This window comes from Anoplopoma fimbria, chromosome 12 (genome assembly GCF_027596085.1).
Source record: "Anoplopoma fimbria isolate UVic2021 breed Golden Eagle Sablefish chromosome 12, Afim_UVic_2022, whole genome shotgun sequence".
In the NCBI taxonomy this organism is placed as follows: domain Eukaryota; kingdom Metazoa; phylum Chordata; class Actinopteri; order Perciformes; family Anoplopomatidae; genus Anoplopoma; species Anoplopoma fimbria.
In genome coordinates, this window is record NC_072460.1 from 11,804,854 (window position 1) to 11,815,984 (window position 11,131).

The 11,131-nt window shown below is 41.4% G+C and overlaps 2 protein-coding genes across 4 annotated transcripts; both read right to left on the reverse strand.

Annotated features, from left to right (window-relative positions):
• Positions 1 to 336: 336 nt before the first annotated feature.
• Positions 337 to 5,990, reverse strand: atxn7l2b (ataxin 7-like 2b). 3 transcript variants are annotated; one of them, XM_054609582.1, is made up of 10 exons: positions 5,649 to 5,990; positions 4,971 to 5,042; positions 4,565 to 4,880; positions 3,882 to 4,126; positions 3,518 to 3,600; positions 3,103 to 3,302; positions 2,541 to 2,718; positions 2,217 to 2,338; positions 850 to 1,461; positions 337 to 655 (listed from the first exon to the last, which is right to left on the reverse strand). In XM_054609582.1, the coding sequence occupies exons 1-10, from the start codon at positions 5,743 to 5,745 to the stop codon at positions 649 to 651; spliced, it is 1,932 nt and encodes a 643-aa protein (XP_054465557.1). In that variant the 5' UTR covers positions 5,746 to 5,990; the 3' UTR covers positions 337 to 648. The 3 variants fall into 3 exon arrangements, with proteins under 3 accessions (XP_054465557.1, XP_054465556.1, XP_054465558.1); XM_054609581.1 differs by having other exon boundaries at positions 2,541 to 2,721; XM_054609583.1 differs by lacking the exon at positions 5,649 to 5,990 and adding an exon at positions 5,237 to 5,395 and having other exon boundaries at positions 2,541 to 2,721.
• A 1,247-nt stretch (positions 5,991 to 7,237) lies between these two features.
• On the reverse strand, positions 7,238 to 10,853 carry sypl2b (synaptophysin-like 2b). The gene is made up of 6 exons (XM_054609022.1): positions 10,641 to 10,853; positions 10,425 to 10,502; positions 9,604 to 9,722; positions 9,278 to 9,482; positions 8,588 to 8,776; positions 7,238 to 8,502 (listed from the first exon to the last, which is right to left on the reverse strand). Exons 1-6 carry the CDS (start codon positions 10,656 to 10,658, stop codon positions 8,380 to 8,382), a joined length of 732 nt encoding a protein of 243 aa, XP_054464997.1. The 5' UTR covers positions 10,659 to 10,853; the 3' UTR covers positions 7,238 to 8,379.
• Between the last annotated feature and the right edge of the window lie 278 nt (positions 10,854 to 11,131).

Here is an 11,131-nt window from a genome sequence, read left to right on the forward strand (position 1 = left end):
ATCTATCTATATATAGATAGATCTATATATAGATATATGAAATTAGATGTATAGCTGTCGTCATCTTTATTGAAATGACTTCACATTTCTAAGTAGGTTTAGTTTAATGGGGTCTTCCTGGTGGAACAGGAAAAAAAACAATGCTCTCTGCTCATTTACTCAAACACCATCTGGTGTTAGAAAATCATAAAATTATCAAAGCAGCACCTGGGACAATTCGAAAAAAGAAATTACACCTGTCAATTTCCATAATTTGAGTAAATGATAAGCTTAATTGACTAACTTTAATGCTCCATTGGTACAGAACAACATTAAAAAACAAAGACACACCAATAAGGAATGAAGATTTTTTTTATTGTTTTGCCATGATAGGACTTTTCAGTTTAGCAGCATGATGAGTATATTGAGGTATTTTAACATTCTTACACAAGTAACAAACTGAGACATTTAGTCACGTAGAAAAATAGACGGTTTGCAAAAATACATACATGTGGTAACATGCAGACAAATATTTATTCCTGATGTCTGTGCATAAAAATGTGAAGACCTAAACATTTGTGGACATACACATACAGACACACACATACCATGCAGGCAGCTGCTGCAGCAGACCTCTTCTTCAAGTGATTTTTTTTAAGGCTGGCCTCTTTATTGGCTGTGAAGATAAGAGGTAAAAAAGCAATTGTCACATATAAATGCATTCATTGTTGGTAAAAACATACAATCAAGTTCAGTTCAAGAACATGTGCAGTGCCACTTCCATTCATGTCATTTTATGCTTTGAGGTTAAAAAGCATTGATGGTATGCGACCTGCAGTATTAAATGCCACAGCTAGTTAGTCTACTCACTCTTCAGGAGTTGGATCTTTTCTCCAGGCCCAAAGCATGCGCGTCCCCGTCATTCTTTCCATTCCCTCTCCTCTCCGGGAAGGGGAGGACAAGTGTTGACACTTGGTTCTGGATAGTGGGGAGCTGAGGGGCTGAGACTCATTGCTGCCTTTGCGCTTTTGGGCAGGACCTCTGTGGTCGTATCCCAGCACCTTCTGCTGAATCCCCGGGGGCCTGACTCTGCCGCGGGGGGAGTGGTGGAGAGGAGGACATGGCTTCTTTTTGTGTGAGAAGGTGCCATTTACTGTACCTTGATTGGGGGGGATGTTTGGCTGGCCCTTCTCACTGAGGAGGGGATCCCTGATGTAGTTGGAGGATTTGTCCTCACTGCTGTGAGCAGCTTTCTGTGCTGCACTTGCATCCTGAATAAGTCTTGCAGATGTGGTGGAAGACGGCGGTTTGATACTGTGAGAGTTGTGCTGACTGGTTTCGGTTTCCAGTTGTCCCAGTGAGGTAGACTCAAGGCTGAGGGAGCCAGTGGATTTGGTGGTTCTGGCAGTCCTGACAGGTGATCCAAGAGTTGGAGGTGTGAGATGACTTGACCTGAGACCTGATGATACTTGAGGCATTTTCCTTTAGGTAAAAGGAAAAACATAAAGCAGATTACAATTACTATTTTTCATGTTAATGAAACAATTGTGAAAACATCCAAGCAGGAGATCCAAGACAGTCAGCTACTGCTCAGCTTAAAAGTTGGACTGTCTGTCTATCAACCATAGGCACAAATTGGAACTCATTAAAATAGTATTCTCTCATCAGGCTTGTAAAATGTGAAATAAACTAATTGACTCCACTGAGTGGCTAAAAATAGTATTTAAAAATAACTTTTTTAGTGCTTGTACACAAACATTTGGATATCTGGATTGACTACAAACCCACTAACTGTGAAATAAGACAACCCACTCGGTTTTTTGTGTGCTGCCCAGATCAGTGATTCAATAAGCCATTCAGATTAAATTTTTTTACGTTTGAGGACTCTTGAATAGCCCGGTTGGGCTAAAAGAGATCCTAATAAAAAATAAAAACAGGATATTATCACTTACCCAGATGGGGTTAGGTTCTTCTTAAGTCTGTCTGTTGATGACGTAGAACTTGTCAATCAATCCTATTGACCCTCTTCAGATGTTTTATTTCATTTTAATAAGAGTATCATATCATATCTGTCCTTTTTCTCACCAGATAATTCAATTCCACTTAAATGGGAATGCAATATGCTTTTTTTAACCAGATCCTGGCTAGGTGTCTCCCGACTCATTGAACAACTCTTTTCTTCACCTTGTCATTTTGAAATGGGTGACATTTCTACAGTCTAGAGTAGTGATACTCACTTCCACAAGTGTGTGCTGACGTGGTTCTCCAACATAGCGCTGAGGGCAAACCGCAGGTGGTGCCATCGCCGGTTGAAAGTGAAGATGCTGCAACCCCATGTGCGGCATCCAAAAGTGCATAGCTACAGACCAGAAACAGTTTTAATTATACAGACGCACTCACATGTCCTTTTGAGAGGTGGAAGTGGTGAGTCTAAGAATAATTAATTCAAAAGCACTGAGCCACACACTTTTTTTTTATTGAGAAAAGGTCTGCAACTTTTTCCCTCCTTAAAACATTCATTCTAATCTACTTTTGCATTGTACTACTATTTCTACACTCACCCCGAGAGGTTTGGGGTGCCAGGGTGTGGCAGGCAGGTCCAAGGCTTTCTCCTGCTCATCATCTTCACTCTCCTCGCCTGAAAACAGGCTCTTGTTGAAGGGAAGTTGAGGCTGTGCCTCCACTTCCAGAGTGCTGTCGCCCTCCTCCTCGTGAATGCTTTCTGATGGGACTCTTGACCTGCTTGGAAGGCAAAAAAATAAAATATTGACACATTATGCACAGAATTAAAGAGAAATGACTCCGATAGAAACACATAAATGTCAAAATGATACCATCTGGATTACGATCTCCAACATTACCATTCAGAACATGTTGTTTTCTAATTCAAGAAAACAATACATAATACAACTATACGAATCTGAAATTCACAAACAGTACTGCCCCTACTGTTCATGCGTGGCACAACCTACACCACAAACAGAAGCAGGATACGCAAGGCTACCATTACGCCCTTGTTTATCTCAACCAGTGATTTAGAGAGATACTTCATATCCAGCCACAATTAGTTATGGTTACTAAAGAGGTTAAATTTATTTATATGAAAAAACACTCATTTCATACCTTAGAATATTGCTGTTAAAAGTTTTACTGCTCTGTGTTGTTATTTTCTCTTGTTGTTGATGATGTTGCTCTCTGTCTTTCGGTTTGACAGGAAGCTGCTCCATATCTCGACCTGCAGAGGCTGTTTTCTTCTCTTCTGTCAATTGATCAGGGGTCTTAATCCTTTCCAAAGCTTTCTGCTGCTGGTGGATAGAATCCGTCTGTATAGAGACACAGAAACGGGGAGAAAAAAAAAAGAGGCTTTACATCCCATCCCAAACGATGATAATCAGATAAAAAAAATCTTTGTTCCTGTACCAAGTAACAACTGCAACCTCTACGACAAAATACTTGTATATCTATTAATAATAAACACCAATAAAGACACTGGTAACAGTATTGGACCAAAGGCCATGACAAGGCATGGAGAGTTTACATTGCATATAAGCTCCTGGCTGCACAGCTTTTTCCTCTCTGGATCCAGAACTCCACTCTGTTTGTTCAGGTCACATTCTTTCTCTATGGGAAAGAAAGCAAACACAGCAGTCAGTGAGCAAAACAGACCGTCAACATGATCCACTGCTGGTGGAGAGATTACAGATCACCATATGGTCATTTTTAAAAAAACAAAATAATATTATGCATACATTCTAATTATATTAGCATGTAAATACTGCTGTGTACAACATACCACACCCAGGCTAATACACTAAATGTTTATTGGTCCTTCACAGTTAAGAGACATGGTAGTAAAGCAGTCGAGGAAGAAACAACAGATGTTGTATAAACAGCAGACTTACTATTGATGTTTTTGTTAGTCCGGCTGTAGGTTCTCGCTCCCCGCAGAGGACTATGAGACTCACTGGACTGCCCAGCTGTGGGTTTCTGCACTAAGTGTGACTCTGACGGAGAAGTGAAAGAGGAACAGAAGCCAAGGGGCAGGGGTCCCGAGTGCCATGGAGGGACCCTGGGGCGAGGCGTGGAAGAGGACGAGTGCTGTGGAAGGGGAGACTTCTCCTGAGGGAACTTCTCCACTGAAGGAAAACTGCAGAGAAAGTTGGAGAAAAAAAAATTCAAAAATTACTTTAGAGATTTATGCAATAAAGTTTTGAAATTTTGATACAATATGTGACTGAATTCAGGTTTATGCAAGTTCCAAATGACTAAGACAGTTTCTAAGTGGAAGCAGATTGCAAAGCATTTTGTATGTTCAACATAATACTTTGTTGACATGAGTTCTTTGTTGCTCTGCAAGCTGGTTCAGTGACATATTGAACATATTGAAGTTACTGCATCCAATTTAACAGGACCCAAACAAGTGTTATGCTGCTGTCCCACCCACATCTGTCTTCTAACAGCTTCAGTTAGATTCAACAATAAAAAAAGGATTGTAACTCGGCTACATTCTTCAGTTAAGCATCTTCTAAATCTGAATAATTCACTTTTTCTGTTTTGCTATGAAATAAACAATCGTAAATGGTACCTCACTGCCTCCTGCTGGGCCTTGCTAGGTTTGTGCTGGTGTACCGGAGGTGCTGCTGAGGAGGGGGCACTAGCCTCACGACACCTGCCACCTTTCTGCCTCTCTTTAGAGGAGGTATGATTTGCAGAAGGGCGGGCAGGGCGAAGTCGCTGCTGTGAAGCCAAAGAAGAGGCCTGTCCACACGTCCTAGTGAGAGGACCATGCCTCCTCTCACAATGCTTCTCAAAGGCTTGAGGCTTCACCACCTGGCCACAGTGGCTGCACACCACCAGGTAGATCTCATCGTGTGCTGGACAATGGCCAAATGTGTGCATATCTGTAGAGGTGAATAGAAAAGTCAAAAGTGATATACATGAACTTGAGGCAATGCTGAATGCACTGAGATTGATTGAGTTTCATTCGTCACCTTCTTTCCTGAGGGACATGGTCTCTGAGTGTTTCCTCACATACTTGCTGCTGTCGTCAACATTAGACCCAGCTGCATGAAAGACAAAAGAGGGGACATTTTTGTAGCATCTTCCAAGATGCAGGTTTACCAATATATGGCTAGCTTTGCTGAGTAAAACCCGGAACAGGTCGCTCAAATCGGGTGCAGCTTGAAGGAGGTTTCGAGCGGATATTACTCAATCATCTAAAAGTTATCCAGATTAAAGTCCCTTCTCGAAACCTCACCTATCACACATCGACTGCCAGCAGCTCCCTTGTTGTGTGGTCCAGCCACAGCTGTTGGCTACTCAATGTTGCTGTTAGCAAACTGGACAAATCCTACTTAAGTAGTGCTCTTGTTGAGCGTGACAGCAGCTCACAGGCTAACGGTAGACTCACCTGTGCACAGGTAAGGTGTATTTATAGCTAGTGTTTTATCACCACATTACCAAATGCCTAAGAAACTCTTATTTTAATTAGTTGTTTTTGTTTGTTTCCATTGAACACTCCTAGCAAATCGACCCTGCACTAGGACCCAGCGGGTCTTTTGTTGGGGTCGCTCTTTATGCCGCTATGTCGATGTAACAGCACGTAAATCACAGGACCCGGTCTCTGTGGCGGGGTGTAGAGCGGGTCCGGGGCGGGGAGAGGGACTCACCGTCAGATGGTAAAATATTCACTCTTTCTACCCAACAACTCCAGTTTAATCCGACAAAATCGTCGAGATTAGGATTTCGCCGATCCAGAGCGGCCATTGCTGCTTTTGCGCGTTCACGAGGTGAAGCGTCAGTTCACGCGCATCTCAACCGCGTCACAAAACTCGCGCTCGCGACTTCGTGGTCGTGTACGTAAAGCCAAAATAACGAGCAGAGGATAGATATGTGTGAAGTCGTCCTTGATACATCTGCATTCACAGCGAAAGTCACCACATCTATTAAACTCTGTGTTTTATAACTAGCAGAATAAAATCTAGAATAAATGCATCATCAACCACTAATACTTAAGACATTTCTGATTAAAGATATAATGTGGATAGATTTTACACGCAGAAACCTAGTATTAACACCTAACTAATAAAGCTGAGTACACAATACGTGCATGCTATATAATATATACAGTATATATAAATATATATTATATATAATAAATGTTCCAATTGATCGATTTTGCTATTAAATAATATAAGATCGGTTTAAAAATACCCATCTCAATTTCACAAATCTCAAGGTGATGTTTTTAAATAGCTTGTTTTATCAAACCAACTGTGCAGTATAAATAGGAATGGATCAGGCATTAGGTTCGTTCGAGATGAGCCGGTCATGCGGAGAATCGACCGCCGCTCAATGCTGCTGGTTAGATTTGTGTCCGACTTGAGCCCGACTTGCTCTGACGTCATGAACACGTGGGCAAAGATAACCTCACGAGAGCGAGGCGGCCGCAGTTTTTAGAGCCAGGCGCCGCAGTTGCATGATGGGAAACGCCTGGCTGTCTCCTGATCAAAGAGCTGATTGGCTCTTAGTTTTGACAACAAACACCACGTTTTGTAGAAAATTCTTGTAAGATTTGACACTAGGTTGTTGGCTAATGGACTCACGTTGTGCAATGATGTGGCTGATGATGAAAATAATAATAATAATAACAATAATAACACAAATATATAAGGTTATTTATTTAGTATCTGTAAATAAAGATATTTATTGAGAAAGCCTTATTCCAACTTGATTTCAACGACTTCCTATGTTTTCATTTCAATGACTTCCTGTGTTTTCTTTGAAGGCAGCTGAAAATTGTCAGACTTCACCGCAGTTTCTTTTCAACGCCCCTGCTGCTGCCGGCTGCTCTCGTCCACTTTCGAGGCAAGGCGCAGTTCATCTCGAACGAACCTAATCACATCTGATTCACTGACAGACCAGACCTGTTCAATTGATGGGACTAATGAGGGTCTTCTGAAGGCTTGTGTGTGGGAGAAGATGCTTATGGTGTCAGCTGATGATGATGATGATGCCTGATAGAAGTGGCATGTCTGCCACCTAGTGAGTGTCAAACTGCATCGCATGCTGCCTGGCCTTTCCTGCTGAATGCCTAATAGGCACAAATTAATACAACTGTGGCAAATAGGAAGTGTGTGAGAGGTGTGAGATCTTATTCACCTGTCTGATAAAAACATCATGTACAGTATGTATGTGTGTGTGCTACCACCAGTTAATACAATCAGGCTGGAATCAGACACGTAACAACAAGTTCAGTTCATCCTTTTAATGATGCACAGCATTTCATGTCCACTTCTTCCTAGAAGGAACAGGAGTTCCAGTCTATGTGACACTTCTATTAACACAGTTGTGGATCAAGCTAGAAACTGTGAATCAAGCAAGGCTATATCAAAGTAGGAAATCATAATGATGGCAGTAATAAAGTAAATAGCTCATCTTATTATCTTACAATAAGGTAGAAGCCAGGCAAAAGCAAGAAAAACTGTAAATTAGTGACAGGTTATACATCAGTCAACTGTTACTAAAACTTGCTAAGGCTATAGAATACAAAGAACATTAGCCACATTAGCTTTGAAATACTGCAAGACCTTGCTGGGGTATTAAAAAAAATCATTATTAACATCCATTGAAAACATAGGGAATTGCGTAATAAATGTAATTGTTAAATGAAAAAATCCTAAAGAACGAACATGCTGTTAGTCTAAAATACTTAATTGACTGCAGAATTAAGCCTTCTGTAGTGAAATGATGAGGCGCAACATGACACAAAAAGATGAAAGTAAATTACTTTCACCCATAAGAAATAATCTCATAACGGCAATTGGATTAATGTTCCAAAGAACAAATATTCAACATGAATTCATTTTAACTACATGTTTTGATGCCTATTGTATGTTTAGGTTTGGGCTAAAATTTGATTTTGTCTAGACCTATGTTAATAATAAAGGCACTTCAAGTATATCATATTTGTTAGCTATTTTGTATTTCGTACTCTCAACAGCCCTGAGTTTTTTTTTAAAGAAAATGCTGATGGTACAGAAATGCTTCATTCTGACTTATCACCAACAATGATGCACAGTCCACATCTGCAGTACTGTTTGAAATAAGGGTCATTTTGTTTTGGATACCTGGGTATAAATATGTTAAAACATGCAAACTGAGCATCTTTGAGAAAGTATATTTTGACTGGTACAATTTACTGTATTAGTTTGACTATTAACAAATCAAGTTTTAGTTAATTTACTAAGTGTATTTGCGAAAATAAAGCCCTAATTATAAAATGAATACTTAGCAAAAAAAAAAAAAGGAGCAGTCAGATTTGTAAATGTATACCTTGTAATCTACAGCATTTAAACAATTAGTACCAAAACGACTCATTCACTTGATGAAGCTGCGCGGTTACGATGGCCCGACTCCCCCCTCCACATCTGCAGGTGGGCTGGCTGATTTGTGAAAAGGTGTTTCCTTGTAAATGAACCAGCAGTTGCCGCCCCACAGGATGAGGTTGAGAAAACCAAAAATCTGCCAAAGAATAAGGCAAATGTCAAATATCTAAGCATGTTGTGCACACAACGTCTGAAAAAGATTAAAGTTCCATACAACTTACCACAGAGGCGTTTAGTCGGCCCATGTGAGGCATGGCCCCTGGGGTGCACTTGTTTACATCCTTGCACACCGTAACAAGAGTCACAATGTTTGCAGGACTGGTGGCCCACTTCACATCAGACAAGCCTTTAGCCCAAGCAGAGGATGATGCCAACCACAAGAAGGCCAAGGCGGCAGTCACCAACAGGTCCTTGGAGATGGAAAATCAGTTAAAACCATTAAAACCGACCACAGTGGTAGCTTCACTCAAGCAGCTTTCTTATACGGAGACTACCTAGTGCAGTATGTTCCTTAGTTGCTTCGGTAACCACACACTTCCCTCTGTTTCATTTGCACAACTCTGTTAAATGCACCTTCTCTGACCTCCAGTTGGATTCCAGGATGAGGTGGACTCATTTAAATCCAGCAGCTGACATCAGATGCAAAATTTTACACACAAAGCAATATTAATACAAATATTACCTGCAAAGATAAAATTCGGTCATCAACTCAGATCAGTGGTTTCACTACGGAATTTGCATACAGCTCAAAGGAAATGAATGCAAAACTCTCCTGCTTCAAATACAAGCTCTTCTAAATCCACACCGTGTCATTTCATCTCACTCCATATCTAAGCTAATTTTACACGGAGAGGAGCTGAGCACAAACATTCACCAAAACTGCAAAATATGGAGAATTGAGACAAACATACCACAGTGGGGCCACGACTAGTTGCTCTGTATACGTGCTGGAAGCCCAAGTAGAGGACTAGTGTGGCAGTGGAGTAGAGAAAGGCCAACACTCCGATGCAGACGTAAAACTGTGCCGAGGATGTATGGTCTCCAGTCAGGAAGTACTCAGTAGTAGTGGTTTGATTGACTTTGCAGTCAGGAACCTTATAGGGATGCTGCATCAACCTGTGTGAACACAGATATTAATTCAAAATGATGACAATCCTAAGAGAGGAAACACCCACACACACTTTCCAGTCAGCTGGTAAAAGACTGTGAGACTGTTGGCGCGCACACACACACACACCTGAATGGGTAGTTAAAGTCTGCCTGTATTTCTTGACTGGCACCCCCTTGGCACTGGACGTTGATGCTGGTGGCGCCGCTGTAACCTCCAGTCGTAGCAAAGGCAAATATGGAGAACACCTGCAGCCGCAGACACAAGATAAGAGGAGACACGTTGGCAAACGAGTGCTGATCAAACCGTCACTCTCACTCACACACACACACACACACTCACCCCCACACTTCCCTTTATTTTTATGCAACACACTTTTGACAGGAAATCGTCTTAATCACCAGATGCCATCACTGTGAATGGTGTTCAGAGTTCACAGCAGAGTAGCCTTACTTTTAAAAGCACAGCTATGATGCACTGAGATGTTTTATATGGAGGGTGGAAGCACACATAACAATACCAATTCGTTAGAAAAAACACATCTTGTTTTGTTATAAGGCTAGAAATATTGTCAACCTCAACGGGTATTAACCAAATGAAGTATTTTCCTACCTTACACATAAACAGCTACAGGTGCTAAATTGAACATGCTCACACACGTTAGCCTACAGTTTGTGCCACATAGTTTGTGGGTTATTATAGCCATTTTATTCTGACGTTGCTGATCTGGATACTGACTGATCCAGACGCCCCCTGAACTAGCCTTATTATAAACGGTGTTACCAGCTCAAAGGACGAGTGTCATAGCCTCACCAGGCGTGGAGCGGGTCACAAGACAAACACCATAATCAATTTGCATGCAACTTCAGCTACCAGGGATGGACAGCTCACGATGGAGACACCCCGCCATAACTGGCCATATGGTCGAAAAAAGATTTGGAAAAACTTACCCATTCTAGCAAGCGGATGAACGCCAGCGGTTCTTTCAGGGGCCCCAAGTCAAGAGTGAATCCCGAAGACAGCACTTTCTGAAGAGAAAGCAAACATGCAATGTGAGGAAGACGCTGTTGCCCTGCAGAAAAAAAAGCCACAAACAAATAGGTGTGTCTGCTTACGGAAATAAGTATGACCAATAACGTGTTCAAGCTCCCTGTCAGCGCGCTTACCTGGGCGGCGGACTCCATTGTGCGTCAGGAGATAGAGAAGGTTTTTGTGTCGTCAATGTGTCTCCTTTCCTCGATCTTTAGCAGCTCTCTCTGTCCCGATGATCTTTAGGCTTGTCAAACTTTTTCTCCAACTTCAGCGAATCGTTGTAGAAAGCACGTGACCAGTGACGTGCATGCGTCTACAGGGGCGCTGCTGGTCACAGTGGTGAGGAAATTGTGTTTGAATGTGGTTATGAGTTCTAAACATAATTTCCTGTTTGTCGCAGGTAACGCCAAATATTTTGAATTTAAAAAAGCAGCAATAAAATGTAAGCCCATATAAAAGTCTTGTTTTCAAATTTGACAAAAGTACAGAAGTATAAAAAGCTATATTAATTCAGAAAACATACACGGAAATGTTTAATCAGTAGGAAACTAGCGTAATGCTGCCGAGTGCAAGGGATGCAGGAATCAGGGAATTGATCTATAAGTGAATACATACTTATAACAAA